We start from the raw sequence: 25948 nt of genomic DNA, 5'->3' as shown, positions 1-25948 counted from the left end.
AGAATGGCGGTCGTCGTGATTCTCGATTGAAAAATAACTTCTAATTGAACAATACTCTAAGCTTTTCAACTTCGAATTATTGAGTGATATTTCCATAGAATTACATATAAAACAGTCGGGACCATCACATCTCTTCTAATTAACCGAAAAGTCCAATTAAGCGGCTTCGAATTAACGGGAGTGGACTGCATTCAAAATTTCTTTGGAACCCAAAATTACCATGCGACTCTAGGAGGCCCATGAAAAGAGGTCATTTTCCAGGGGCTTCCTCGGCAACACTTCTGCCGTAGAGGAAAGAGGACTTGTGGGAATAAATGCCTTGTGCCGCATCTTCATTTCACATCGCACATCAGCGTGTCCGCGCCTGTGAACAGCGTCTTCCCGACGTTTGAAGAGCCCTTTCTCCTCCTGTGCAGAGTGCGCAGCGGCAGAACGAGATCCAGCGGAGGGGCGCCGCGCAGGTTCTCTCGCTGGCTGCGGAGCACTTTGGGGCAGCCCTGCCCGAGCGGCTGCCCAGCCTCTGGGAGGCCACCGTGGAGCCCCTGCTGCTGCTGCGGAGCAGGAACAGGAACAACGTCGACTCCGAGGCATCCGCAGGTGAGGGTAATGGGCGGAGGGGAGGTTCGGAGAGCTAATTTTCTTCATTTTGGGATGATAAGAATGGGGTGGAGCGCATATGGCAGGTTCTCTCGGACCATGAAAAGTATACAGCAGCTGAAGCTCTGGCTACCATCAGGCCTACCACGACAAGAAGAAACTTTGCTGTGTCGCCTCTGGCTTGGTGTAGCATTCACCAATCACTACTCATTCTTAATCGGTATGGCTGATAGTCCTGCATGTTCCATCTGCGGGCAAGACGAGACCATAACCCACATTCTTACATTCTTTGTGACTGCCCTGCCTACACCACCGAAAGGCAGTCTCTCTGCCGTGCGCTGGAGCGCCTAGATATACGCCCTTTCACGGAAATGAAGATTCTCGGCCCCTGGCCGCGGCGGTCGTCGGCGGAGAAGGCCTGCAAGGCACTGCTCCACTTCTTGAGAACTTCTGGCCTGCACGATAGGCTGTGACTTTAGCGAACAGTGACGTTTTATAGTGACTTCAATTTTCTGTTACTCTCCTTTCTTTCTTTTTTTTTTTATCCCCTCACCCCCTTCCCCCAGTGTAGGGTAGCAAACCGATTACTATTTCGGTTAACCTCCCTGCCTTTCCTCTTCTATATCCTCCTCCTCCCTATGGGGCAGAAACGTGGAGGCTAACAAAGAGGGCTCTGCTTAAGTTGAGGACAACGCAGCGAGCCATGGAAAGGAAAATGACAGGCGTAACGTTAGGAGATCGGAAGCGAGCGGAGTGGGTGAGGGAACAGACGCGAGTTAATGACATCCTAGTCGAAAGCAAGAGGAAGAGGTGGGCTTGGGCAGGGCATGTGATGCGAAGGCAAGATAACCGCTGGTCCTTAAGGGTAACGGAGTGGATTCCAAGAGAAGGCAAGCGTAGCAGGGGACGGCAGAAAGTTACATGGGCGGATGAGATTAAGAAGTTTGCGAGGATACGGTGGCAACAACTGGCGAAGGACAGGGTTAATGGGAGAGACATGGGAGAGGCCTCTGCCCTGCAGTGGGCGTAGTCAGGCTGATGATTATGGTGATGAACGTTGATGAAGTTGCACCGCCTTGGGCAGTTTCTTGCGATGACATTTGGCTTTCTGATAGCATTGATTAGTTCAGGAGATATTGAGAGGAAACATTGTATACTTTGCAGCCTCAGTGGTCTGGGAATGAAAATTTTAAGTTTTAAAGTGTGTCTAGGTGTCGAAATGCCAAATACGAACAGTGTCCTCGGTTTCTTGACAAAAATGGTTGCTGTTCTAAAAGCCTGATGGTGGCACTGAGTTGAAGTTATCTTTGTGTCTCTGGTTGCGTGCACTTAATGAAAAGTGCGGATGTAACTGTGGATTTCCGCAAAATGCTTGTTTGGGTGCAGGCTATCTTTCTTTGACTTTTTGTATGGAAGGCATGTGACACCCCCTGAAAAATGTTTCTGACTGCATCACTGGCTGGGACAGCCGCTACATGTTGTATTTGTGCAAATACGATGTCACTCCAGAAATATCATAGTCAAAGCAGGAGTGTTAGAATACAGTAGAACCCCGTTCATACGTTTTTCACCGGACCGGGAAAAAAAACCGCAACAGCTGGGAAAACGCAACAGTGAGGAAAGCACTGAAAATTAATGAAAACAGTGCAGCTTTGACTTTAAACAATTTATTTCCGTAAATTGACCCTAGGACTTTAAAAAATCGAGAATGGTGGATTGCAGTTTCTTTCGCTCGCTGGAAAGAACAACGCGTTTCTCAATAGCTTGGAAGGCCGCATTGCTGTCAGCGTCGCTTTGCGGTGCAACGCACATACCTGCGGAGGAGGTCAAGAGCCGCGACGGCTTCTCCAAAAATTGGATCTGCCAACTCGCAGGAATCATGCGGCTCGTCATCATCGTCATCGCAGTCAGCGGCTTCGCTTACAACCGAGTTCGCAACGATCTCGGCAATGATTTGACATTCCGACGTCACGACGGCAGCATCCACGGCGACGTAGTCGCGTCATGCGATTCGTGGCACCCAGCGCAATGCATAGCCTCAGTTAGCTCTTGATCACGAGAGGCTGCTTACTACTCCATCTTCCATGGCAGTTTCCACTTCTATGCGAAGGCCACACCGCACGCAGCAGTGCTGTGCAGTTCACGCGCTCACTGCAGTCGCTGAAGTGACGTTGTGCACAGCGTCAAGCACCGAAATGTTCGTAGGCTGCTCGCCGCGCTGCTCCGCGTAGGCCGCCCTGGCTGCCTGTCGACTGCGTTTAGTACGTCCAGCTTTTCCTCAAGGGGAAGCGCCTTCCACTTACGCGACGCTATCACGCCATCAAAGCACGATAAAGATGTTGCGACTGAGAGAAGGATGAAAAGGAAATTGCACGGGCCTGCCAACTGGCTCCAGCCGAGCCACCACCGCTGCCACGTGCAGATAGAGGAGAGTTAAAAGATAGAAAGAAAGAGTGAAAGAAAAGAAAAGAAGCGCATCGCAACAAATTCGGCGGACGCTGGCTGAGAAAAACAGATAAGCGACCGCAGCCGCGCGCCTCCTCGTCACCTCCTCCCACCCACGATAAAGATCGCGGCATTCGGCATTCGTAGGGTGCCTGTTCGCGAGGCAGATAGCCATCTAGTGGCGGCCTCTCCAACTCGCGTGTGGCTTCTTGCAGCCAGTTCCGTAGCCAAGCCGGGCCAAGACTCGTCAAAAATCAAAATGGCGGTTGGCGCGCATTGCCCGGGCGGGTTCGGGGAGCCTGGTTGCGACGTATCATGCGGGATCGTTTCCTCGGCTACGACGTAACAGCGGGGTTCCCAATACATTGGATCCTATGGAAGCTATGCCGGGACCCGAAGAAAACGACGTAACAGCCGGGAAAACGCAGCAGTGAGGAACGTAACAGCGGGGTTCTACTGTATTGTAAAATTTCCGGTTAAAAAGAAGTTAGGCCAATAAAAAGTAATTGTGGACTAAATAAAATGTTTTCAGTAGGTTAAGTTAAGTAACAGTTTGTATGTAGCATTTTTTGAGTCTATCCCATACCGAAGGGTTTCCATTAAGGAAGCAAATGGTATATTGGGTAATTTAGCTTTAAAAGATTATGATTTAGCTTCGTTAGGCCAAATGCAAATGAGGTGTGCTCGCACTGTTTTTAGCTCAAGGCTTGGTTTAGTGGTGTGTTCTGCATCCATAGACCTCTTGCATTGCCCAGGGGGCGCTGCGAAAAGGGTGCTAAAGAGCGCCCTCTGCCCCCGGCTGGGTAGTACCGGGCTCTGGCGTCTGCTTCGGAAAGCACGTTGGCAGTATGGACCCGCGACTTTCGCTTGTGCTGTGCCATGGCCTACAGCGAATATCAGGCGCCGAAGATTTTTTCAGGGCTGGCACGCTGTGTAAAGGGAAGAAATTATGCGACGCCAAGTACGTGTACTCTGTTCAAGAAATAAGCGGCGAAGTTTCAGCGCGGTGTCATTCGCAAGTGAAGAGAGTCGCGTACGAAGTTGAACTTCAGATAAGGTCTGCACGCTTCGAGATTTAAGCGCACCAACGCGATGAAATACTTGCAATATATGAATTCGCAGCAGCGCTAAACAGACATGTATACGGGACTGCTCGAGCGCACGACGGTACACGCCGCGCCAGCAGCGGTCTTTCAGCATGCCACGAAACGGTGGGCCTCCTGCAGTCTTTGTTGACTGCATCTCGCTAAACAAGTAGTCATGCCTGCTTTGTAGTAGCCGCCATCTGTTCCTTCAGCAAATGCTAACATGATGCAATGCATATATGAGCTCGCAGCCGAATAACGCTGCAGCGCGAGCTCGTGCGCTGCGCGCTTCATGTCGCTTTCTTGATGTAGCTTTTCATCCTTAAAACGACGTCGCTCGAACACGTTCGCTGTTATCATTGATGCCGCGCTGCCACATACGTGCTGGATTGAGGTCGACAATGTGCACATTTCACTCTCGATGCTGGGCTGCTCGTAGTGCGTAGCGAATTCGCACCTAATCAACCCGCCCATTTGTGGTCATTTGCACGCACCTGGCCACCTCACCACGCTTCACCCGTCGAATTGTCAATTGTCTCAGTGGCCGGCTCTCTAGTCGTGAATCACCAACCATGCCTGCTGATATGCCGATTTGCCTTAATAGTGATTATCTGAAGTGAGATGTTGACATGACATATGAATTATGCCATGCATTTTTTTGTGCTCTTTGCTGTGTTGTAAATTCCCTTGATATGATCTCTGAATTATGCTGTTCGTTTCTCGTCTTTTGCTGCTTGCTCTGTTGCGCATTCCCTACTGTTTGGTGATTGTCATGGTACACTTTTTGCTGCTTGCTTGGTCCAACTGCCTATGTAGGGATGTACTAAACAAGTTGTGTTGTAGAATGCATAAATTCTCATTCGACGCCTGCATATGCGGCTGCTCCCTACATATACATTTTTTGAGAGAGGTAGGCGCCAAAAGAAGACGAACACAAGGAGGATGAGACCGGCTGTAGACTGCGGGGAAGATTGCAGGTACATATACGGGATGACTGGCCGAATTGTTTCGCTCGTTACCCACAAAATGGCGACTGTATATCCTGGTGTTCGGCACTGCATCCCACGGTTTGCCGTCCGGACTGCATGTGCAAAGAGAACGAATTTCAGCAACGCGGATAACCAAACAAACATCAAGGCAGGCGAAGCAGACAGCACAACGCGAAGGTTCGCTTACTCGGTGCGTTGAACTGTAGCTATCTAGCGCGCCCGGCGCTCCGCTTCGTGAGACCTTGAAGGAAAACGGTGGAATTTGATATTGGGATTCAGACCTTCTTGCTCGTGGCAGCCCACGACGCAGCAGTAACGACGGTGACGCTTTTTCGGGACTGAGCGAGGTGGATCGGCGTCGCCGATTCCTTCTGCTGCCTGCATTTCGTCCTAAGGCACACGGAGCGTCGGTTTTCTAAAAACTGAGCCACGGCAAGGCCGCGGCGTGGTTGGTCACAAGTGACGAGCCTTGCCGCACTCACAACAGTGCCGAAAAACGTGCGAATCGACGCAAAACGCAGACTAGAAAGGTACGCCGCCACAGCCAGCGCTCACTACTACCCAACCTGGTACTACCCAGCCAGCTTTTCCTTGCTGCCACCAGGCGCCGCCACGTTACCTCAAACTCCAGCGCAAGAGGCCTATTGTGCTTAGATGGAAGTTGATGAAACCAGCGACATCCGAAGCGTAGTGCGAGAGACTGGCAGTTAAACATGCGGGATGTTCGGCTGCAGAGATGGCGTGGTCTAATGCAGTGGCCAGCAAAACCCACTCACGGCCACAGAGTGTGTTCTGCCATGAAGTGTATTGCATAGTTTGTCATAAAGCCTGTTGGCAAGTTGCCCACAACCTGGTCGGCAGTCTGCCACCAGCCAGAGTCTTTGGACAAACAAACATCGGTGAAATCTGATGTTGGCTGGTTTTGGTGCTCGTCCACTAATGTATTTCAGAAGCCCCGCTACGTGGATGTTTGCGTGCTGATGAGAGAAGAGGTGGTGAACGTCACTGCCCCAGTTCTCTGCTACCAACATTACAGTGAGAAGAGCACGGGCACAGTTTTCATGCTATGTGGATCGCTTGCTGGGCCATTACAGCACAGTGTACTTATCAGGCACCAAGCCTCTGCTCCTAAAGGGGACGATGGTTTGTGAACAGCACATACAACTGACTGAAGTGCAGGAAGGTTTGTGCACGAATAATGGCAGGCCTTATCACAGCGTGCAGGTTTTCATGATTTATCATCCATGGAGCCAGGGGCAGTGATGATATAATGATTTACTTGACCTCCATTTCGTCGTAATTCTCTTTGTGCTTCATTACTACCCGATGCCTTTGCCGTGACTGTGGAAACATGCAGTCAGGCGGGCAACTGGAAAGGACCGAATAGAATTGGACAAAAGGGTTATACAGTCAAATCCACTTATAACAATACTGCAGTGCCATGGAAATACCATTGTTATAACCAATAATTGTTATAACAGGGTTGTGCTGAAAATACCACAGAACACACGCAAAAGTTGACGGTGCCACTACTGACCATTGTTATATCCGATATATTGTTATAAGCGGTATTGTTATAAGTGGGTTTGACTGTATTAGCACAGTGGCCATGCGTTCATTGCATGCCTTCCATCCACTGCTTGCAAACAGACAGAGTGTGCAACAAGTGGTCGTTCCCAGAAGGTGGGGTGTGGGCATGGCAGTCTGGGCATTTTGAGTTGGTCACTGCACAGTGTTGTTTGGCCCCTCCCTCGCTTAGAAGCTGTGGTAAGTGGCTTTTCTAAATGTAATGAGCTAAGCAGTTGTGGATCAGCAAGAAAAATTACAGCCAATGTAAGCGTGTGCACTAGCACACGTTTCATTTCGGTTCGAGGTTAGGAGCATAATACAGTCGCCGACCGACTTTTTGGACTCGGCGGGACCAGAAAAATGGTCCGGATAATCGAACAGTCTGAAAAGTGAACTTTTCTGCGAAAAACCCGCTTTCAAAATCCCGAAAATCGCCGCTTCCCATGTTCCACCTACAAGCGGTAATACAGTAAAAGCTCGTTAATTCGAACTTCACGGGACCGGGAAAAAAGTTCAAATTATCCGATGTTCGTATTATTGAATGGCCGCGAAAAAACTGACAAGAACCATTTGCATTACGGTATATGTATTGTATTTACTTGCGTAACAAACCCACTAGCATAATGAACCCACCCACCCCCGATTTCTGCCTAAGAGTTTGAAAAAAAAAAAAAAGCATCAGTCGCTAACACTTCCCTCTGTTTCGCACCGTCACCCACAACCCATTTCTTGGCATCGCGCCAAGATGCTGTGCAGCGATTACTCACAGTTGTGTTTACTTTTGGCGTTAGCTCTAGCAAGGGGGGGAGGGAACTTGGCAGAGTGCCAACACTTGTCTGGTTGCGCAAGCCTCGTTTTCAGTATGTTCGCCTTATCATGCCATGGGCGATTGGGGCGGACTCCGTCTACTGCCACTCAATCATTGGAACGCGCGATAGCAGCAAACGCCTTTTGCAGCGAATGATGCTAAAAGCCGGCGTCATGATCGCAGCGGACCGCATGCTTCCGTTGGTGACTGATGGGTGGAAGGATGGACGACACTCGCAAAGAAAAAAAAAAGTTCTTCGCATTTGTAGCGCCCGTCCGAAGTCATGGCCTTTCATGGGCGTTGGTTGGGGCCGCGCCGACAGTACCTATCCGTATTTCCGAATTAACAGGGCTCGAATTAACGAGTATTTACGAGTTTCGGAAGCTGCGCAGAAAAGAGGGTAGGCAGCCGCCACCGCGGCCGCCAACCCTTTGGCGTCGCCGGCCGCCGCACCGGTGATGGCACCATTTAGGCTTCATACCCACTCTTCCATGGTTTTATCTGGTTCCATCTTCTGTGCCCGTTTAGGACGTGCGCAGCATCTTACTATGCGGAGGTTCTTCTTTTTTTTGGCCACGTGCTGTGTGCCAAGCCGCCCAGACTCGGCGGCGCGTAGTTCACATTATCCGTTGCGGAACCGACTCACTTTCGAATTAACGGGCTTTTTTATACACAGATCTCTATGGAGCTTGGCCAGACCAAGTAGTGTAGTTCGAATTATCCGAAATTCGAATTATCGAGGTTCAAATTAACGAGCTTTCACTGTATTACACTCTATCTGAGTGATAGCCGTGCTTTCTTCATGCCTGCGCCCTATCACATCATGATACCAGATAGTGTGACACGGCTGCAGTCATGCCACGAATGAATGCACTCGCTGCGTGAAGCGAGAACAGTCAGTTTGCATGGGGCAATGACGTTCGTGTAGACCGAGAGGTAGCCCATGGGAAGACGCGAGAAGAAGCGAGCGCCTCCGAATGCAGTCCCACCCTCGCCCCTGTTTACTGCGTTTGCTGCCCCGCACACTGCAGCTGTCCCGCTGTACCATTTTCAATGCGATCGAGTGCCCCTTGTAGGCCATCTCGATGGCAATGGAGATCATCTCATTATCTGGAGAACAGATAGCTAAACCTATCCAAGCCAGTCCGACTGCGTCTGCCGAGCCGATTCCGTTTAAATCCAAGATGGCACCTTTCGCGGTGGCAGCAAATGGGCTGGTAGTGACAGCAATGCCTGCTCGCGTCTACACTGGGCCTAAAAAACAAATTTTCGGTTCAAAAACGATCACCACAGTATTGTTGGCGTCTATTTTAGTCCGAAAATTCGAACATTTAGACTCCGCAAAGTCTGAAATATCAAAATGTACACGTTCCTATGAGGTCTGCAGTGGTTCCTCAGTGAAGTCCGAAATATCGCGCTAGTCTGAATTATTGCAGTCCGAAATATCGGTCGGCTACTGTAGTTTGAACCAGAACGGTATGGAACATCCTCTACACTGAAATGCTAAGGAGGAAGCAGGACCTTCAGACCCCCAAGTGATTTGGCCAGCTTGACATTGGGAGCCACGCTGCTTACTTCTATCATACCACAGTTGGCGCTTACACATTCACATCACACACACTCGTAACTGTCCCATGAGTTTTTTTTTAACCTCTCGTAAAAAAAATGCGCTCCTGGCCTTTGGGTTCAGGTCTGTAGGTCTGCGCAGTGTCAAAGGACCTTGGCTGACTCTCCCGTGTGCTGTTTTGCAGGTGCCACCCACAATGGCGAGGGTGAGGCTGCGTCAGCCGAGGCCCAGGAGCTGGTGTCCACCCTGCAGGCCCTGGAGGTGATTGGGCCCCACCTGCACCCCAAGCTGCACTCCAAGGTGGGCACGGTCATTCATCACTCGAACCTAAATCAAGGTCTGCGGCCGCGAAAACCCTCTGTGGAAAGCCACGGAAATGTCCTCTGTCTGGAGCTGTGCCTCCTCTAATGTCTCCTCTCCCCCCCCTCGCCGTTGCTGTGCAGCTGGAGGCCACGCTGTCTCCGCTGTGTGCTGCGCTGGACAACCCGTCTCCGGTGGTGCGCCACATGGCCTCGCGCTGCCTCGGCATGATGGCACGCGTGCGCACCGAGCCCACCATGGCGCTCATCGTCGACCAGGTCCTCGCCAAGCTGGGGGCTTCCGACGACGACATCCAGCGGCGGGGAGCCGTCGAGGCCATTGCCTGTATCCTTCAGCCTCTTTTTTCCACATCTGTTGTCTCTCGCGAGCACGCTGCCATGCTGGCCAGAGAGTCATCACCATCATCATCATCAGTCTGACTATGCCCACTGCAGGGCAAAGGCCTCTCCCATGTCTCTCTCCAATTGACCCTGTCCTTCGCCAGTTGCGGCCTCCGAATCTCATCCGCCCACCTAACTTTCTGCCGCCCCCTGCTACGCTTGCCTCCTCTTGGAATCCACTCCGTTACCCTTAAAGGACCAGTGGTCATCTTGCCTTTGCCAGAGAGTGGACCATGACAAACATTTCACAATGCCTCTCTCCACATAATGTAGACGCGTGCCAGGGGCTGCACTTTATTTTTTATCGCGATAGCGTTTTTCTTGTGGAGGCCAGTCCACATTTGTTATTTCACTAACGATTTGAGCTTCATCATCATCATCAGGAGGTTCGGATCAAGATAGTTGGGGGGTAAGAAAAGAAGTAGCCACCAAGGTGGAGTGACCTTGACCCAAGGGCGACCTTGATCCAACAGGCGTCATTGAGGGTCTCTCCCTGGGGGTGGTGCCCTACCTGGTGTTCCTGGTGGTGCCTGTGCTGGGGCGCATGAGCGACCAGGACGAGGCCGTGCGCCTCATGGCCACCCACTGCTTCGCCGCCCTGGTGCGCCTGATGCCCCTGGACGTGAGTCGCTCCCCTTCCCGCACTTACTGGGCCAGGCTGTGGAGGGAGTGTACGGTGGGGGGCTAGTTGGTAGTGCATGAACTTAGAACGAAAACCACGCCAACGACGATACACAGGGAAGAAGTAGACAGGACGAGTTGGACTTGCAACTGTTTATTGAAAGACATCTTCCTTCCATCAACAACCCTACGCATGCGCTACAAGCAGTCTCTATCTAATCGAGTGCAGGAACTTCAGTTCCTTCTTGTACAGATGGACCGAAGCCTCGCATACACACTTATCGGGCCCATATCTATCAATCTGCCAAGCTTCGATGACCTCACGTGTTTTCTGGTCTTTGGCCCTTCTGATTATCTTTGTACACTCAAAGAGTGGTGTGCATTTTTTGTCACACGAAAGACAGTGTTTTGGCAAATGCATGCCGCTGTGAGTACCCAACGAATTTGTATGTTCTTGTAGGCACTTATTAATGCAGCATCCCATTTGTCCCACGTAAACTGAGCCACAACTAAGCGGGATTTCATACACTACTCCCATTCTACAGGACACAAACTTGATTCTGTGGTTTGTACCACAGCCTGCTTTTGTTCTTGATTCATTGTTAGCGCACACAGACGGGACAGCTTGCAAGGCGCCAAAAAGAAGATTTCCACACCGAATTTTCCTGCCACCCTCTTCGGGCCATGCGAGGTCTTATGTACATAGGGCAGTACTTCAAACTTCCACCTCTCACAAATGCCAGATTCTTGAGCACGAGAAATTGGGTGGAGGGTTTTCAACAGGGACTCGGCAGCGGCCTGCAGAAACGACGAGGGAAACCCAGCAGAACTTAGGCGTGCAACTTGAGCGGAAAAACTGAGTGAAACCTTGTGAGAACAGCACTTAAATAATGATGACCTCAAGCAGGATGAAGCAATTCCTTTCTTAATAAGCTTGGAGTGACAGGAGTCATAGGGTAAAAGAGCCTTTTTTGTTCTAGGCATGTACATCCAACACAAGTGGTCCGGTTCACTGAAAATCAATCTCAAATCCAAGAACTGTAAGCAAGAGTTCTCAGGCAATTCTACGGTAAAATTCAAACTGGAAGCCTTGGAGGGGGCACACCTTGGAGAGTCTTGGAAGGCACGGCCTTAATTAGTAAATCCAGTCAGCTGTGAACAGCTCTGCGTCAGTGCATTTCCCATATGGACTTTTTTGAGTGGTACGAATATTTTTTTGCAACCCTGTAAGGTTTGTACCATCGAGGCTGTACTGTGCATTCGTCTTCCTCATGGAATGGCCACTGAGGTGTAGCAGCACATTTTATTTATTTATTTATTTATGACATACTGCAGGTCATGAGGCCCAAGCAGGAGTGGATACAGAAACAGATCACGAATTGAGTAATAATACCAAAGTGCATAAAAGTAGAGCGGTGTCCTTTTTAAGGCGAAGGCCTTTAACGCCTCATCGTTGCCGACAGAAGGTTGTCAGCAGAAGTGTCATGCTTTTCGGTTGGTCGAAATGGTTATGACACGTCAGAGTGCACAGATTCGGAGTAATGAGGTGACCCACGGATGCCTGACGGCCCCTGTTGGAGCAGCCTACAACTAATAAAAAATAGCTGTCGTCTGCTCCGGCAGGGGGCGTAAGGCATCCGTGGGTGACCACAATGCATACCTGATTACTGCGAACAGAGCCATGGATACAACCGAACTCATCGAAGCAGAGAGAGAGAGTCTTGCTGAAGAAGCAGTCAAAGTGTGTAGTTGTAATGTGTAGTCAAACAAAGCACTAGTACAGCACAAACAAGTCTCGCAGTCAATGCCAAACAGTGGCCGGGAAACGCTTTCGCCTTGCAGCACTCTGGAGAGCCAAAGTGCCCCCTGAATTTTTGTGGCTGGGACACTCTAGGAACAACCTTTTTCTACTCTTACCAAGACCACCTGTTTGCAATGGAGGAGGATATTACAGTGCAGTAGAATCTCAATGAAATGAATCTCATCGAGTGAAGAAAAATGTTTGCATCATCTGAAATTGATATCATCCAAAGCTAAGAAAATCCGTGTACGGAAGTGTTGGAAATGCATTTACAGAAATATGTTTACGTGTGGCGGGATTTATTTATGGCTGCCACTGCTAACGGTGAGAATCGCGCAACTAGCGATCGCAGTGTCGGCGATGCGTGAAATGTGCTGTAATGCTGGAGTGCATGGTCGTGAGAGAGTGTTTGGAACATCCAAAAATCTGCCCGTAGTACACAATGCACTCTGGCCACGGAATTTCATAAATTCCTATCAACCTTGATCGTATCATCGAGATTCTGCTGTATTTTTTTTTTGTTTAAGTGCAAGTTCGTCTGTATTCTTCATGATGGAAATTGGCTAGGTGGCCAAAAAAGACGCTTGGTCTCCATTGTTGCAGCTGCAAGGTACATCAATGCAAAAGCACTGCTTCAGAAGGTCAAACAGAGTTTGTGTGAGGCTTGACCCGGAGGGTGCCCCCGGCCAAATCATAAATAAATGAAATACAGTAAAACCTCATTGTGGCGTTTCCAATTCATACGATTTCCCGGTTCATGAGCTCCAAATTGCGGACATAGAAAATGTTCTATACAGTTGGACTATATTTCTCCTGGTTAATACGTTCCTGGTTAACGCGATTTCCCAGCTACTGCGTTTAAGGTTTCAATTAACTGTGGTTGTATAAGACATTCATTGATCACCCGCACTTGTTAAAACCATTGCCGAGAGCAGCAAAAGTAAAAATGGCGCACCAGCATTCGAGACTTCCGTTTTTGCGTGTACTGACATGAAAAGGGGAAATGCTGAGGCTTCTGCACCCTGCATAAGGGCAAGGGGCGAAGCATCTGTGAACTACAGCAATGCGCTTACATACGAGTGGGCTGGGTCTAGCTTAAAAAACAGGAACGCTGCGACAGTCAGCAGCCGCGGTGGCTTCCCCGCAATATTTATATGCAAAAGGGCGAAGCATCCCAAAAAAAAAATATTGAGGAAGAGATTTTGGTTAGGTACTTTCGTCATTGTCATCAATGGACCGAATGCCTTCCGCACTCAAGACAACGCAAATGTGGGCTAAATTCTACGAGCACTAGAAAAGGTTCGATTCATATCTAGTGCCAAGAAATGCTCATCATCATTTTTATGAAGTAAAATTGTCAATAAATGTTTTTGTATCTTATTCTAGTTACATTTTTCGAAATTGGGCGCTTTGGATCATACGTTTTACCGGTAATACTGGTGACTTTTTTATAAACGCACCGACGAAGTTTTGCTGTAAATACTTCTGCAACAGACTCAAACTTGTGGCAGCGTGAACAGATCAGCTTTGCTGGCCCCTGCTCAAGAGCACTGCAGCAGCTGATCACAACTCGCGCTGAATTGCAACATACTTTCGCACTGTGCATTGCATGTTGTCTGCATCAGCTAATACTACTATAGAACTAATATCGTCGGCATACGTGCCAACGACCCAGCACCTTGAGCCAACCAGGATAAACACATGCTTTCGTATGTGTAATTGGTTTGACTACGTTAAAGCATTACCTCTTTTGGAGCGAAAAGCTTCACTACGTTAGTCAACACCGCGCTTCGCGTGAGCCGGCGTATGTCGGAGCATGAGTGACGTCACGCACGGCGCAGGCTACTGTGCATGTGCGCTGCCGCTTCTCCTCCTCGCCACCGGTTGACCCTTCGCCGCAGCCGTAAGCAGTGCGCATTTGAAAGGAGGGGTGCATAAGGTGCACTTGCCCATTGAACAGGCGCACGCTGCCGCGGGCTATGCGTCATCGTTTGACGTTCGCCGCAAGCGCGTGTTTATCGCGGATCGCCACAGCTTTTCGCTTCGAGAGATCCAGGCTTAACTTTATTTATTTATTCGTACATACTATCAGTCCTGCTGGACTAAGATAGGAGTGGGTGCGACATCAAAATTTATAAACGCAGGCCAGTACGATAAAACAGCCAGTACAGTCAAACACAGTTCACAAAATACAGTCAATGTAATGTACAAATTATGTGCACTCCTGCGTTAAATATTTGCACATGAGGGTAGCAAATTGCTCTCGGGATTGGGCATTCACAACGTGGTTAGGAACGCTGTTCCAATCGGACGATGTGGCAGGAAAAAAAGAGTATTTAAAACAGTCTTTAAAAAATTTTTCTACCTGGACGTGTTTATTATGTTTTTTAGGAGTGACGCGTGTCTTTGCTTCGTTAATGTATTGTTCTTTCTTAACCAAGACTAAACCATTTATTACACAATAAAACAGAGTTAGTCGTTTTTCTTTTCGTCTGTGGGAAAGAAGAGGCACATCTGCTTGGGCATAAAGAGGGGTCACTGAATCCAATCGTCGATACCGGGAGAAAATGAAGCGTAGCGCCCGTCTCTGTATCTGCTCAAGCTTAGAGACAGACTACTTTTTGTGATGTGGGTCCCATATTTCGCATGTGCATGCGTAGCTAAGCCCCAGCCAATTTTTTTCTCCTTGGCTGGCTCGCTCATCTTGCATTGTTGCCGAGTTTTACTTGATACCCCAGCAGCGCAGCAGGCACGGGAGAGAAAAACCGGCATAACTCAGCAGACCATTGTTGAAATGCGTTTTGAGAAGGCAGCACGCACATCAAAGCGCCAACATGGTTGCCCCGATTGTCTTTCAGGGTGGTGGAATAGATGACGTCGGAGGGCCCCTGTCGGCGGAGTTGCGGGAGCGGCGTGCCACGGAGCGCCACTTCCTGGAGCAGCTGATGGATGCGCGGCATGCCGACAACTACGAGCTGAGCGTGCCCATCAATGCTCAGCTGCGCTCCTACCAGCAGGTCTGGGCTGCCTCCGCTGTTGCTGTGTCCTGATGTGATAGGATGTGACAGGTTCTGAATGTGGTGCAAGAACTTATCAATGAACAGCACAAACACAGAGGAACAAGACACTTGTACAGTTCAGAGGGCCTTGTTGGGTATTCTAGTGTGGTGTGGACCAGTTTCTTTGGGCACTTGTAGTTTGTGTTTAAGTTAAGGGTGGCATGTTCTTGCTAATAATCTTGAGACATTCATTCTTTCTTTCTTTATTTTTTTTCGAAGCACACATGTAATTACACAGACACTCAAGGACCCTTCGCCAGAGACTAGTCATGTATCCCCAAATGAATACAAATAAGTCTACTGACAATCCAGGAGAGAAAAAAAAAGACATACATATGTGTCAGTGTGGAGTGAAACAATTGCAGTGCAAAATACAATACAAAATATAATACAAAATACAGACTGAAACACTACTGTATGACATACATATTACCAAGGAAAAAAGAAAGGTCATTCAGCATTCAGACTGCCATGTTCAGTAGATCAACAGTAATATGTCACGCCACAGATGCATATAGAGTCGCTCTATTGAGACACTTCTGTGTGGAGGCAGCATTTCTCCAATGCTCTAAATGTATTAGGTGAAGGTGTGACTGAGCGTGGGATAGCATTCCAAATTTTGACACCAGAAAAACATTCTTGAGGTTGTCGGCGATTCCTCTCCGCGACGACTTCTTTTGGCAGTGAACAAAAAAGTGGAGGGCTGGAGTGTCTGTCACTCCACAATTATTTTGGCTGTACAGTTTGGCCGCCTGAGTTGTTGTCTGTTGCATGGCTGCTTTGCCCAATTGATAGTGTACCTAGCGCCATCTATGGAAGTGTTGTGTAACCGGACGTACCAAAAAAAATTGTTGTAATCAGAGACAAAGTTTTTGCCGTCACTCTCTAATGCTGTAAATTGCAGTTGTTTTAGAAATATGCTTTAGATAGCAAGTGTTACCTGTAGATGTGGTAACACTTGCTGAAGGCACTACTATGCATGAATCGCCATGTGGTATTCACTTACAACTGCTAAGTAATTTGTGATTGAATTTTTCTGTCATGCTGTTTCGATTTCAACAGCCAGCAGTCCGTGACGTCAAAGAGAGGTTGTAGGTCACGTGAGGCATGGAAAAACTGCGATACAACCGCTGCTTCATCGTTTCAATTCACTACACTGCTGAAGCCAGCCTTTCTCAAGAGCCAGAATGATAACGAATGTAGAAGCAGCAATTGTATTGCAGCTTTTTCCCTGCCTCACGGGACCTATAACCTCTCTTTGATGTCGCAGCCATTGTTCAGCAGTTGAAAGAAAAACCGAAACAGCACGAGAAAGAAATTCTATTATAAATTATTTAGTGGTCATAGGAGGATAGCACGTGGTTGCCTGTGTAAATAATGCTTTACGCCTCATTGCAAAGGAGAAGACGCGCACCCAAAAGTTAGGTGTCGATACTCCTTTTACTGCACCTGATGCACAGAATGAAAGGGCGTGTTGTGGCTGTGTAGCTTTCGTTCCTTTGCCAGCACAAGTTGTCGCAGGAGTACTGTCTGCAGAGGCTGTTTCCAGTCACTGTACAGTACTGATGCCCCTTTTCCCTTTCCCAGGAGGGTGTCAACTGGCTGGCCTTCCTCAACAAGTACCGGCTGCACGGCATCCTCTGCGACGACATGGGGCTGGGCAAGACCCTGCAATCGATCTGCATCCTCGCCTCAGACCACCACCAGAGGGAGCAGCTGTACAAGGCACGTCCCTTCTCACAGCTTTGTTCTGTCGTAGCTGACGTGGCGGGAAAATTTAAAGAAAGGTGGTGGCTCAGTGGCACTAAGCTGCTGGATCCAGTGCTTGGGGATGGTATCCTACTTGTAGCGGCCATGCCTTCACTTAATTGGCTATTTGCTAAACACAAAATGTTGGTTTGCAAAAGAAACACTCGGGAAAACACTCAGACACCCAGTGTTTTCAGTGGCTGCCTCGTATGCACCAGTTTTCCAGTGCCTGCCAGCTTTCTTCTGACCCGGTGCTCGGCTTTCTCCGAGGCAAGATGTTCGGATAACAAGGGTCTTTCACCGCTAACGCATTAACCATGGCACTACTTGACCGGGCTACCCGTAGTACACCATTACCGATCATCAGGAGCACTCATTGCAGAATTCTCAGCAGTTGCGAGGTTTTTCTTCGTTTTAGCATGTGCGAACAGTCTCTGCACGGACTAACACGATGAAATCAACAAAATTCGTGCATTACACATCTTGTGCAACCCTTTGTGTCTGACGCTACATGTCTGACCCTACTGAACCCATCAGTCAGTGTGTGGGCACTTGCTTGCATCTGAACCATCATCATCATTTGTTACACCCTTAAGGGGGGACCCTGGTCTTGAAAAAAAAATTTTTATTAACGAAGTCACAGTTATAAAATTTTCAGGCGACATGTATTTTTGTGCGCTGATTCTAGATATGTCATTTAATTTCATGTAAAGCAATTTCTTGAGCACTGGTGCAATTTTTATGCAAGTATCTTGGGAAAAGTTTTGCAGAAAATTTGCTGCAGGAAACTCGCTCTAATGCATGCCGTTGGGTTCTCTTGACACCAAGGAATGCAATAACGGTAAAATTATCATCCTGGCTATCATAGAACTTGAGTTATAGAGTTTTGAAGTTGTCGCTTCAGAAATGAGAAGAAAAGTGTGTATTCCTGTTTCTGAAGTGGCAGCTTCAGTACCCTATAACTCAAGTTCTATGATAGCCAGGATGATAATTTTACCCTTATTGCATTCCTTGGTGTGAAGAGAACCCAGTGGCATGTGTTTCAGCGAGTTTCCTGCAGCAAATTTTCTGCAAGACTTTTCCCAAAATACTTGCATAAAAATTGCACAAGTGCTCAAGGAATTGTTTTACATGAAATTAAATGACATATCTAAATCAGCACACAAAAATACATGTGGCCTGAAAATTTCATTACTATGTCTAGATTAATAAAATTTTTTTTTGAAGACCAGGGTCCCCCCTTAAAGGCCTCGGGTAAGGCATTACTCAAGAAGGGGGGGGAGTGGCCCATAAAAATCGCACGACAATAGATGGCCAGATTGGCGGCAGTGATCAATGAAAAGTGCTCACACTGTGCAGTCGTTTACTGGGCAGTGGAGAGTGCTGCGGGTGCCCAGTTTTGCAGCTTGGCAATGTTGGCTCAGCCGGTTTTGAAGAGTGGTGGATGGAGGTGGCTGTGGTGGCTGTGCAGGAGACGCAGCGTGCGGATGCCAAGCCGCTGCCCTCGCTGGTGGTGTGCCCGCCCACCCTGACGGGCCACTGGGTGTACGAGGTGGAGAAGTTTGTCTCCAGCCGCCACCTGCGGCCCCTGCACTACACGGGGCCACCCATGGAGCGTGCCAGGTATGGTGCCCGGGACTTCTTCTTTCGCAGTCGCGTGGGCATGTTGAAAGCAGCATAACTGCAGTCACGTTGATGGGACGCAATAGTGCACAACCCCTGAGCGACTGTTTGTTTTCCACTCAAGAATCGCGTGTGTCGGGATGGGCACTCACCCAGGAAGTAATGAGGCTTGGTTCGGGGAAGGGCCCAAATCCCCCGGTACCCACCCTTGTCACTCTGATATGGTCAGTGACTGGTTTGAATGGCCAAACAGGCAGTGAATCATGCAGCGCTTCTTTTGAGGAAGATGTGTGCAAGGCATTTGGCACCTTGCACAGGGCTGAGAGCACATTTTCTGGGGTTAGTCTGGTGAATACAAGCTTTCCTGTAAACGAGGGTGCCGTTGCGGGCTAGTTGGTTTAACAAGACAGAATGGGAACTCTGCAAACACAGGATGGAGTAGAGACTATCCTGTAAAGCACCGTAATGCTGCCAGGCCAGGCCACAGGCCTTGGGGAAGCACTGTAAAAAAGAAGCGCTTCCCAGGATTGAAGAATTGCAAAAACACAATGTCTCGCTTTGTGACAAAAATTTAACAGTGATGTTGTTGCATCTCCCCCACTGTGGCTGCTGCAGTGTCCAGAGAGGGTACACGTACTGTACCGCTAGTAACTCGCATGGTTAACACCAGGTGATTTGTGGAGCTGTTTTGAGCCTATATTGAGCCTATATTGATAGAGATCTGCGTTCTAATCATAAAGACATCACTGTCAGTGAAAACAGAGCTTCCTTAAACTAAGAAAGACCAAAAAATTAAATAAAGGTGTTTGCAAATCAGCTCTGTTTCAGAGGTAAAACACTTGTGTTGACACAGATTTTTTTGGGCATGGGTTGTCAAGTGTCCATGGGTGATACTGAAGTAAGCTCTTGTACGTACTGATGAGTGAGTCTTCATTGATCTTGAGGGGGTGACCATAGACGACAACAGATCAAAATGACGAGTATAATCACGGTTGAGTTAGTGCAACCAAACTCAGACAGCATCGCCGTGTCATCAGTCTTACACGAGAGTGTAATCAATCTGCCCCCTATTTTTTTCCCTTCTCCTTTTCCTTCTGGGGATGGTGTGGGGGGCCCCAGGCTGCAGGAGAAGGTGCGCAGGCACAACCTGGTGGTGGCCTCGTACGACATAGTGCGCAACGACCTGGACTTCTTTGGCTCCCTGCGGTGGAACTACTGCATCCTGGACGAGGGGCACATCATCAAGAACGGCCGCACCAAGCTGGCGAGGGCCCTCAAGCAGCTGCAGGCCAACCACCGGCTCATCCTCACGGGCACCCCCATCCAGAACCAGGTGCTGGACCTGTGGTCCCTCTTCGACTTCCTCATGCCGGGCTTCCTGGGCACCGAGCGGCAGTTCGCCCAGCGCTTCAGCCGACCCATCCTGCAGTCACGCGACGCCAAGTCCTCCTCGCGCGAGCAGGAGGCCGGTGCGTATGTCCCCCAACTTCCTTCGGTGGTGCACATCCTACGGGGCGTCACTTGAAATTTGTACCGTTCGAAAAGAAACAATTTCTGCATGTTGAGCCATTATGAATGCTGGTTTTATGGTTTTATGGGGGTTTAACGTCCCAAAGCGACTCAGGCCATAAAGGGCACAGTACTGAATGTCTCCGGAAATTTCGACCACCTGGGGTTCTTTAACGTGCACTGACATCGCACTGAACACGGGCCTCTAGAATTTCGCCTTCATCGAAATTCAGCGGCCATGGCCGGGATGGAACCCCCACGTCTTTCGGGTCAGCAGCTGAGCACCATAACCACTGAGCCACCGCGGCATTCGCAACGAGTTCATTTACGGTCTCATTTGCCCCTCCATAGAAGAATGTGCATCATTGCCTGGCTTTCTTGTTTTGTTTTACTTTAATATTACACAATCCTGCACATGAATGACAGAAACATGCCTCTGAGCCAGTCTGCATAGCTTCATCTTGTACAGCACTTCCCATGCAGCGTTTGCTATGGCGTTGTTTTTGTATTTGCGCTTTAAATCGTTCATGCCTAGGCCGCAGCGTTGATGGAACTGCACCACAACAAGATTCACGCCACCTGTAAGTCCGCTCGGCGTTGGTGTAGCATGCCAGAAGCCATCACAGTGACGGCCAAGTGCCGATGAAATCTATAGTTCTGCCCTGGCCCTGTCGCCATTCTGTTCACGCTGAATGCAAGCTGCCAAAATGCTGGCACGGAGTATGGGAGAAGCTTGCACAGTTGTGAGGTAGCAGGTAGCAGCAGAGTTTGTGTTGTGTGGGATTTTGTGTGGGAGCTTGGACGGGACTAGCTCACAGATATGTAGGAGTCGGGAAAACGTGGCACTGAGAAACCTAGCACCGGGGTTCTGCTCCGTTGTGTTGCTTTGGCTGTGATGGTATTGCTGCAGTCTAGTATTGCTAAGGCAGGTTGATTCTAGAGCTCCAGTTTAAGCTCTTGGCTTCGCTGCTGAGTGATTGTGGTGTGGATGACAGCCATCTTGAGTTGGTACACTTGTTGTCGCTGATGCAGAGAGCTGTGTAGGTTGCTGTAGGTGTGCCATATCAGTGGGTGTTGATGCAGGTGTGCTGGCCATGGAGAGCCTCCACCGGCAGGTGCTGCCTTTCCTGCTCCGTCGCGTCAAGGACGACGTCCTGCAGGACCTGCCCCCCAAGATCATCCAGGACTACTACTGCGAGCTCAGCCCCCTGCAGGTGAGAAGACTCCCTCTCATATGTCATTTGTTCTCGAAGCCTCACCAATGCTTTACTGCTTGCTTGCTTTGTTTTTGGGGTTTAAGGTTCCAAGGGACTCAGGCTATGACAGATGCCGTAGGGGAGGGCTTTGGGTAATTGCGACTGCCTAGGATTCTTTAAGGGGGGACACCCCTCTTAGAACTATTTTTTTTATTTATGGACAGATTTACACCAAATTTTCACTGTTTGTACATTTTCATGTGCTGATTCTAAAACTGCAAACAGTTTCCCCCTGCAGCAGTAAGTTTTGTATTTATCATGAAAAGTATGTCTTTTGTTTGGAGGAAGTTTGGTTAATTAACATAAGACCTTGTGGAGAAGATTACTATTTATAAATGATCTAGAATCACCAAGGAGTGCAATAAGGCATAAATGAGCATTCTAGGACGACTTGGACGAAAGTTACAGCTGGTCAAACATTACAGAGAAAAAGCTCATTTTGACTACTGAGAAAAACGATTTATTTCCAAAATTTTCCTGAGGAAGCAGTAGTTTAAATTTAGCCCTATTGCACAACCTGTGCATTTATCTTTCTAGCACAAAAAGAATTGTAGTAATAGCTAATATAGAATTGGAGATATCGCTCCTCCAAAATTCTGTGCATGCCAAAATTTCAGTTTTGAGAAATCGAAAAAAACGTTTTTGGCATATTTTTGTGGCACTAAGGGTAACTAGAAATCACTGAAGTGAGTTCTGGCTGGTTTCTGATATAAAAGCACCATTTCCCGTCGACATAACTGCAGTTGCAACAAGCAAATTGCCGGCGAATAGATGGCATTGTTTGGAGGAGTGCCTTTGCACTGTGACCTCCCCCAAGCTGCAGCGCGCGATTCTACCTCACAACGGCGCTGTGATTGCAGTCAGCCCCTAACAAACGATAGATACGTGCTCTTTGCTCATCTTGCCCCCCAAAACATTGAGAAGCAAATTTATTTCGTCAAGGTTTCCCATTCCGCGCTTTGAGGGACGCCGTTTCACGGCCGCCGCTGGCGCCGCGTCATCAGGTTTATCGGAGAGCTCGATCTATCGCGCCCGCCGTTGCTGGCTGTCAACGGAAGCTGCTTAGGTATCGCTTTTTCATCTGCACAGTCACGATTACGCTGTGCGGCAGGAATCGCCCTGATCATGACCAAAAAATCAAATTTTCGAAAATGTCATTTTCGGAATCTACAACTATTAATCTCCAGTTTCACGAATTTTTGTCTCCCAGAAATTAATATTTTTGCCGTATTGCGAAATTTTAATCACCGCGTCACCCGATTTTGCGCACAAGCAGACAATAAAAACGGTGCACTTTCTACTCCGCTGAACTCCCGTTTCAGCGCGCCGATCACAGTCATCTTGGTCTCGTTTGAAAGAAGACTCTCCAGGCTTTAATTTCCCGCCGCTTCTGCTTGCATGCCCTGAATGGCCACGGAGCAAAAAACCGGCAGCCCAGAGAAAAGGCCCAGGGCGTCGTGTACAAAATTCCGTGTTCCGTCTGCCCGGCGTCGTACATAGGGGAAACGAAGAACTTCGCGGAAAGGATGAACCAACACAAAGCGGACGTCCGTCACATGAATCGTCAACGCAGCGCCGTGGCCGAACACTGTGAAGGGTGTGACCACCCAATTGACTTCGACAGCACCATTGTATTGGAAACGGAAGCTAACCCACGCAGGAGGCTTCTACTCGAGTCGTGGCACATACAGCAAACACGAGAGAATGTTAATCGTTCCCTGGGGACTCTCCCCTCATCCTACGTCCATGGGCTGCGGCCATTGACCCGCAGGTCCTCCACACAGGGGCTTAAAAAGCCAAGCTGCGCTCGCCCGTAGTCACACCGTGAAGAAGGGGCCGAGCCGGTCCCGAAACGTCGTGTTTTTCCTGTATTTTACTTGGTTGGCGTCACTTACCTTCTCCTAACATTAAATTTCCCAACCAGACAGACTTCTGTCGAATGTTTTCTTTTGAACAAAAAAAGCGCGAGGCCCGATTCGTTGATACGCGCACGTGACTGAAACGAGCCGTCCCATTGGCGGATTCTCGCATGCTTCGTCTGCTAGGCTTGCTGCGGGCGTTGGCGGACGCGTCCCTGTCGCCATTTTGTTGAAAGGAGCGAGACCGACGCGCAACGATGTCGCCTAGTAAATTCCGCTCGCGGCACAAGTTCGGCCAGAGGAAGGAAAATAAGCGAGTCAACAACCTTCCTACACGTCCTGCATCATCGGAAAGCACCGATAATGAGCAAGAGCCAGCGGCCGGTGAAGCAGCGGCAGCCGAGGTCGAAGTAAGCCTAACGAGCTCGGCGGCAGCTACGCAGGGCGGCCGCGTACGCCGCGACACCACGATGTTACAGCGTTCGGAATTGCTGGAAATCGAAGCGAAAGCCCAAGAAAAGCTACGAGCTCTCGATTCAACTGCAGCAACGCAGAGGAAACTGGATTTTTGCAGCGACCGCCCGCATCGAGACGCCAACGTCAGTGCTGACGATACTGCGTTCACCGTTGTGAATCTGTTATCTTTCAACGAACTCTTGAGTGCCGTCACGTGCAAGGTTTGTGGTGGAAACGTGAACGTTTCAAAAGGAGATCGTGAGTACGGTTTAGCCGTGAGGCTCATTCTCTCGTGCGTGAACTGCGGTGAGATCTCATCTGCTTGGAGTTCGCCGCGCGTTGAAGGCAGCCAAAACATAAGACCATTTACCATAAATATTCTTGCTGCACGGGCCATGCAAAGTACGGGAAATCGGCAAACCGCACTGAACGATGTCTTCGCGGTAATGGGTATTTCCCATAGGGGGCTTCATAATAAAACCTGGCAAGGTTATGTGAAAAACAAGCTGACGCCCGCGATAACACGCGCAGCCGAGAAAGTGATGATGGACAGCGCCCGTACCGTTCGCGAGCTGTACAGAGAGTTGCATTTGGACAACCCAGGGAATATCGCTGTCTCGTTCGACGGTTCGTGGATGACCCGGGGTCATACATCACACATCGGTGTGGGCGCAGTGATTGAGCTGTTCACTGGGCTCGTACTGGACTACGTTGTGTTCAGCAACTTGTGTGCGGGGTGCAAGCGCGGGCCTGCAGAAAGTGACCCATCATATGAAGAATGGAAGAGCAGCCACAGGTGTCAGAAAAACACAGAAAAAAAATCTGGCGAGATGGAAGTGCAGGCTGCACTTGTCATGTTTCAAAGGTCCTTTGAGAAGCATGGCCTTCGATACACGACTGTTTTGAGTGATGGAGATAGCCGCGCATTTCTGGCACTGCAGGAGGCTGATGTATATGGTTTCATAAAAGTGCAGAAAGAGGACTGCACAAACCATGTGCAAAAGCGCATGGGCACGGCCCTGCGCAATGCGATTGCAAAGCACAAAGGCGAGGGAACAGAGAGCCTCAGTGGCAAAGGCAAGCTCACGGGTGACCTTGTGAACAAGTTGACTTCATACTACAGCTGGGCTCTGAAGTCTCACTCCGGAGATGTTGAAGCAATGCACCAGGCAGTGATGGCCACCTATCATCACGTCACATCGAATGATAATGTGTCAAACCACAGCCTGTGCCCAACGGGCCCAAACTCATGGTGCCGCCAAAATGCTGCCGCAGCAAAGGGAGAGCCCACTCCGAAGCACAGATATAATTTGCCATCGCATGTGTCCAAGGCACTATTGCCAATATATGAGCGCTTGGCAGACCGAAAGCTGCTGGAGCGTTGCCAGCGAGGAAAAACGCAAAACACCGAGAGTTTGCACTCGCTGATATGGTCACTGGCACCAAAGGAGCGCCATGCATCATTATTTGCGGTTGAAGCAGCTGTTGCAGAGGCTGTTGTCCGTTTCAATGCCGGCAATCTTGAAGCGGCTTCTCAGATACTCAGCGAGCTGGACATTAACCCTGGCCTCAGCAACAGGAAGAGGATGGCTGAGAAGGATAGGAGACGAACAACAGAGTCTACGCGCAAGCGGGCCTCTTCTGCAAGTGTGCAACGGGCATTGCAAAAGCGGCACTCCATCCACAAGGAGCAGTCAGACTACATGCCTGGTGCTTACTAGCCCTCAGGAAATATAAATATGCAGCTATCATCTTGATATTCAATAAATTTTGGCCCATTTGGGTTTTTCTCATTTTTCTCAATTCGCAAATTTTTGACACCCGGCTGGTTTGGGACAACGATATCTCTGCATCTAGAGCAGATAAAGATGTAATTTTTTTTGCTAAAGGAAGCTTAAGGTGCAGGGGTTGCAATGTTCAAGGCAGAATTCCTTTATCAGGCTTCAAAAATTAATGATTTTGCAAACTTTTGAATGCTTGACAAGCACATTTTCAATGCTGTTGTTCAAAGTTTCATTTAAATTACACACATGGGTAAAATGGAAAAACTGCCTTGAACATTGCATTCTCTATTCATTAGGCTATGTAGCCATGCATAAAAAATTAATTTTTGCTTAGCCATTTTTATTGTAGTGAGGTACTAATTAATGACTAATTAATGTGATGTAACTTGGATAATAATTAAGTTAGGAAAAAAAGAAAGACATATTTGAAACCAGCACAAAAAACTGGACAAGATAGTGAAATTTCATTA

At 48.9% G+C, this 25948-nt stretch overlaps 2 protein-coding genes across 5 annotated transcripts in view; both read left to right on the top strand.

Moving 5' to 3' along the window:
- Hel89B (histone acetyltransferase 1) overlaps positions 1 to 25948 on the top strand; it is a 118814-nt gene that overhangs the window by 84478 nt on the left and 8388 nt on the right. For all 4 annotated transcript variants that reach the window (XM_089586123.1, XM_089586121.1, XM_089586122.1 and 1 more), the window contains exons 23-31: positions 417 to 597; positions 9245 to 9360; positions 9504 to 9705; positions 10235 to 10383; positions 15042 to 15200; positions 16830 to 16967; positions 18463 to 18614; positions 19734 to 20083; positions 21207 to 21337. In XM_089586123.1, coding sequence (XP_089442249.1) covers positions 417 to 597; positions 9245 to 9360; positions 9504 to 9705; positions 10235 to 10383; positions 15042 to 15200; positions 16830 to 16967; positions 18463 to 18614; positions 19734 to 20083; positions 21207 to 21337 — 1578 coding nt within the window. The remainder of the gene's footprint in view (positions 1 to 416; positions 598 to 9244; positions 9361 to 9503; positions 9706 to 10234; positions 10384 to 15041; positions 15201 to 16829; positions 16968 to 18462; positions 18615 to 19733; positions 20084 to 21206; positions 21338 to 25948) is intronic.
- LOC149345567 (uncharacterized) lies at positions 22948 to 25497 on the top strand. Its single transcript, XM_089586124.1, has one exon. It carries the CDS (start codon positions 23496 to 23498, stop codon positions 25413 to 25415), a length of 1920 nt encoding a protein of 639 aa, XP_089442250.1. The 5' UTR covers positions 22948 to 23495; the 3' UTR covers positions 25416 to 25497.

Source organism: Amblyomma mixtum, chromosome 4, assembly GCF_055824585.1.
Source record: "Amblyomma mixtum isolate Tamu chromosome 4, ASM5582458v1, whole genome shotgun sequence".
In the NCBI taxonomy this organism is placed as follows: Eukaryota; Metazoa; Arthropoda; class Arachnida; order Ixodida; family Ixodidae; genus Amblyomma; species Amblyomma mixtum.
The sequence above is the reverse complement of the archived record's forward strand: the minus strand, read 5'-3'. Positions and strand labels throughout refer to the sequence as shown.

Excerpts from the sequence above, each read along its gene's own strand:
- LOC149345567 (XM_089586124.1), top strand. The coding sequence starts at position 23,496 with ATGTCGCCTAGTAAATTCCGCTCGCGGCACAAGTTCGGCCAGAGGAAG.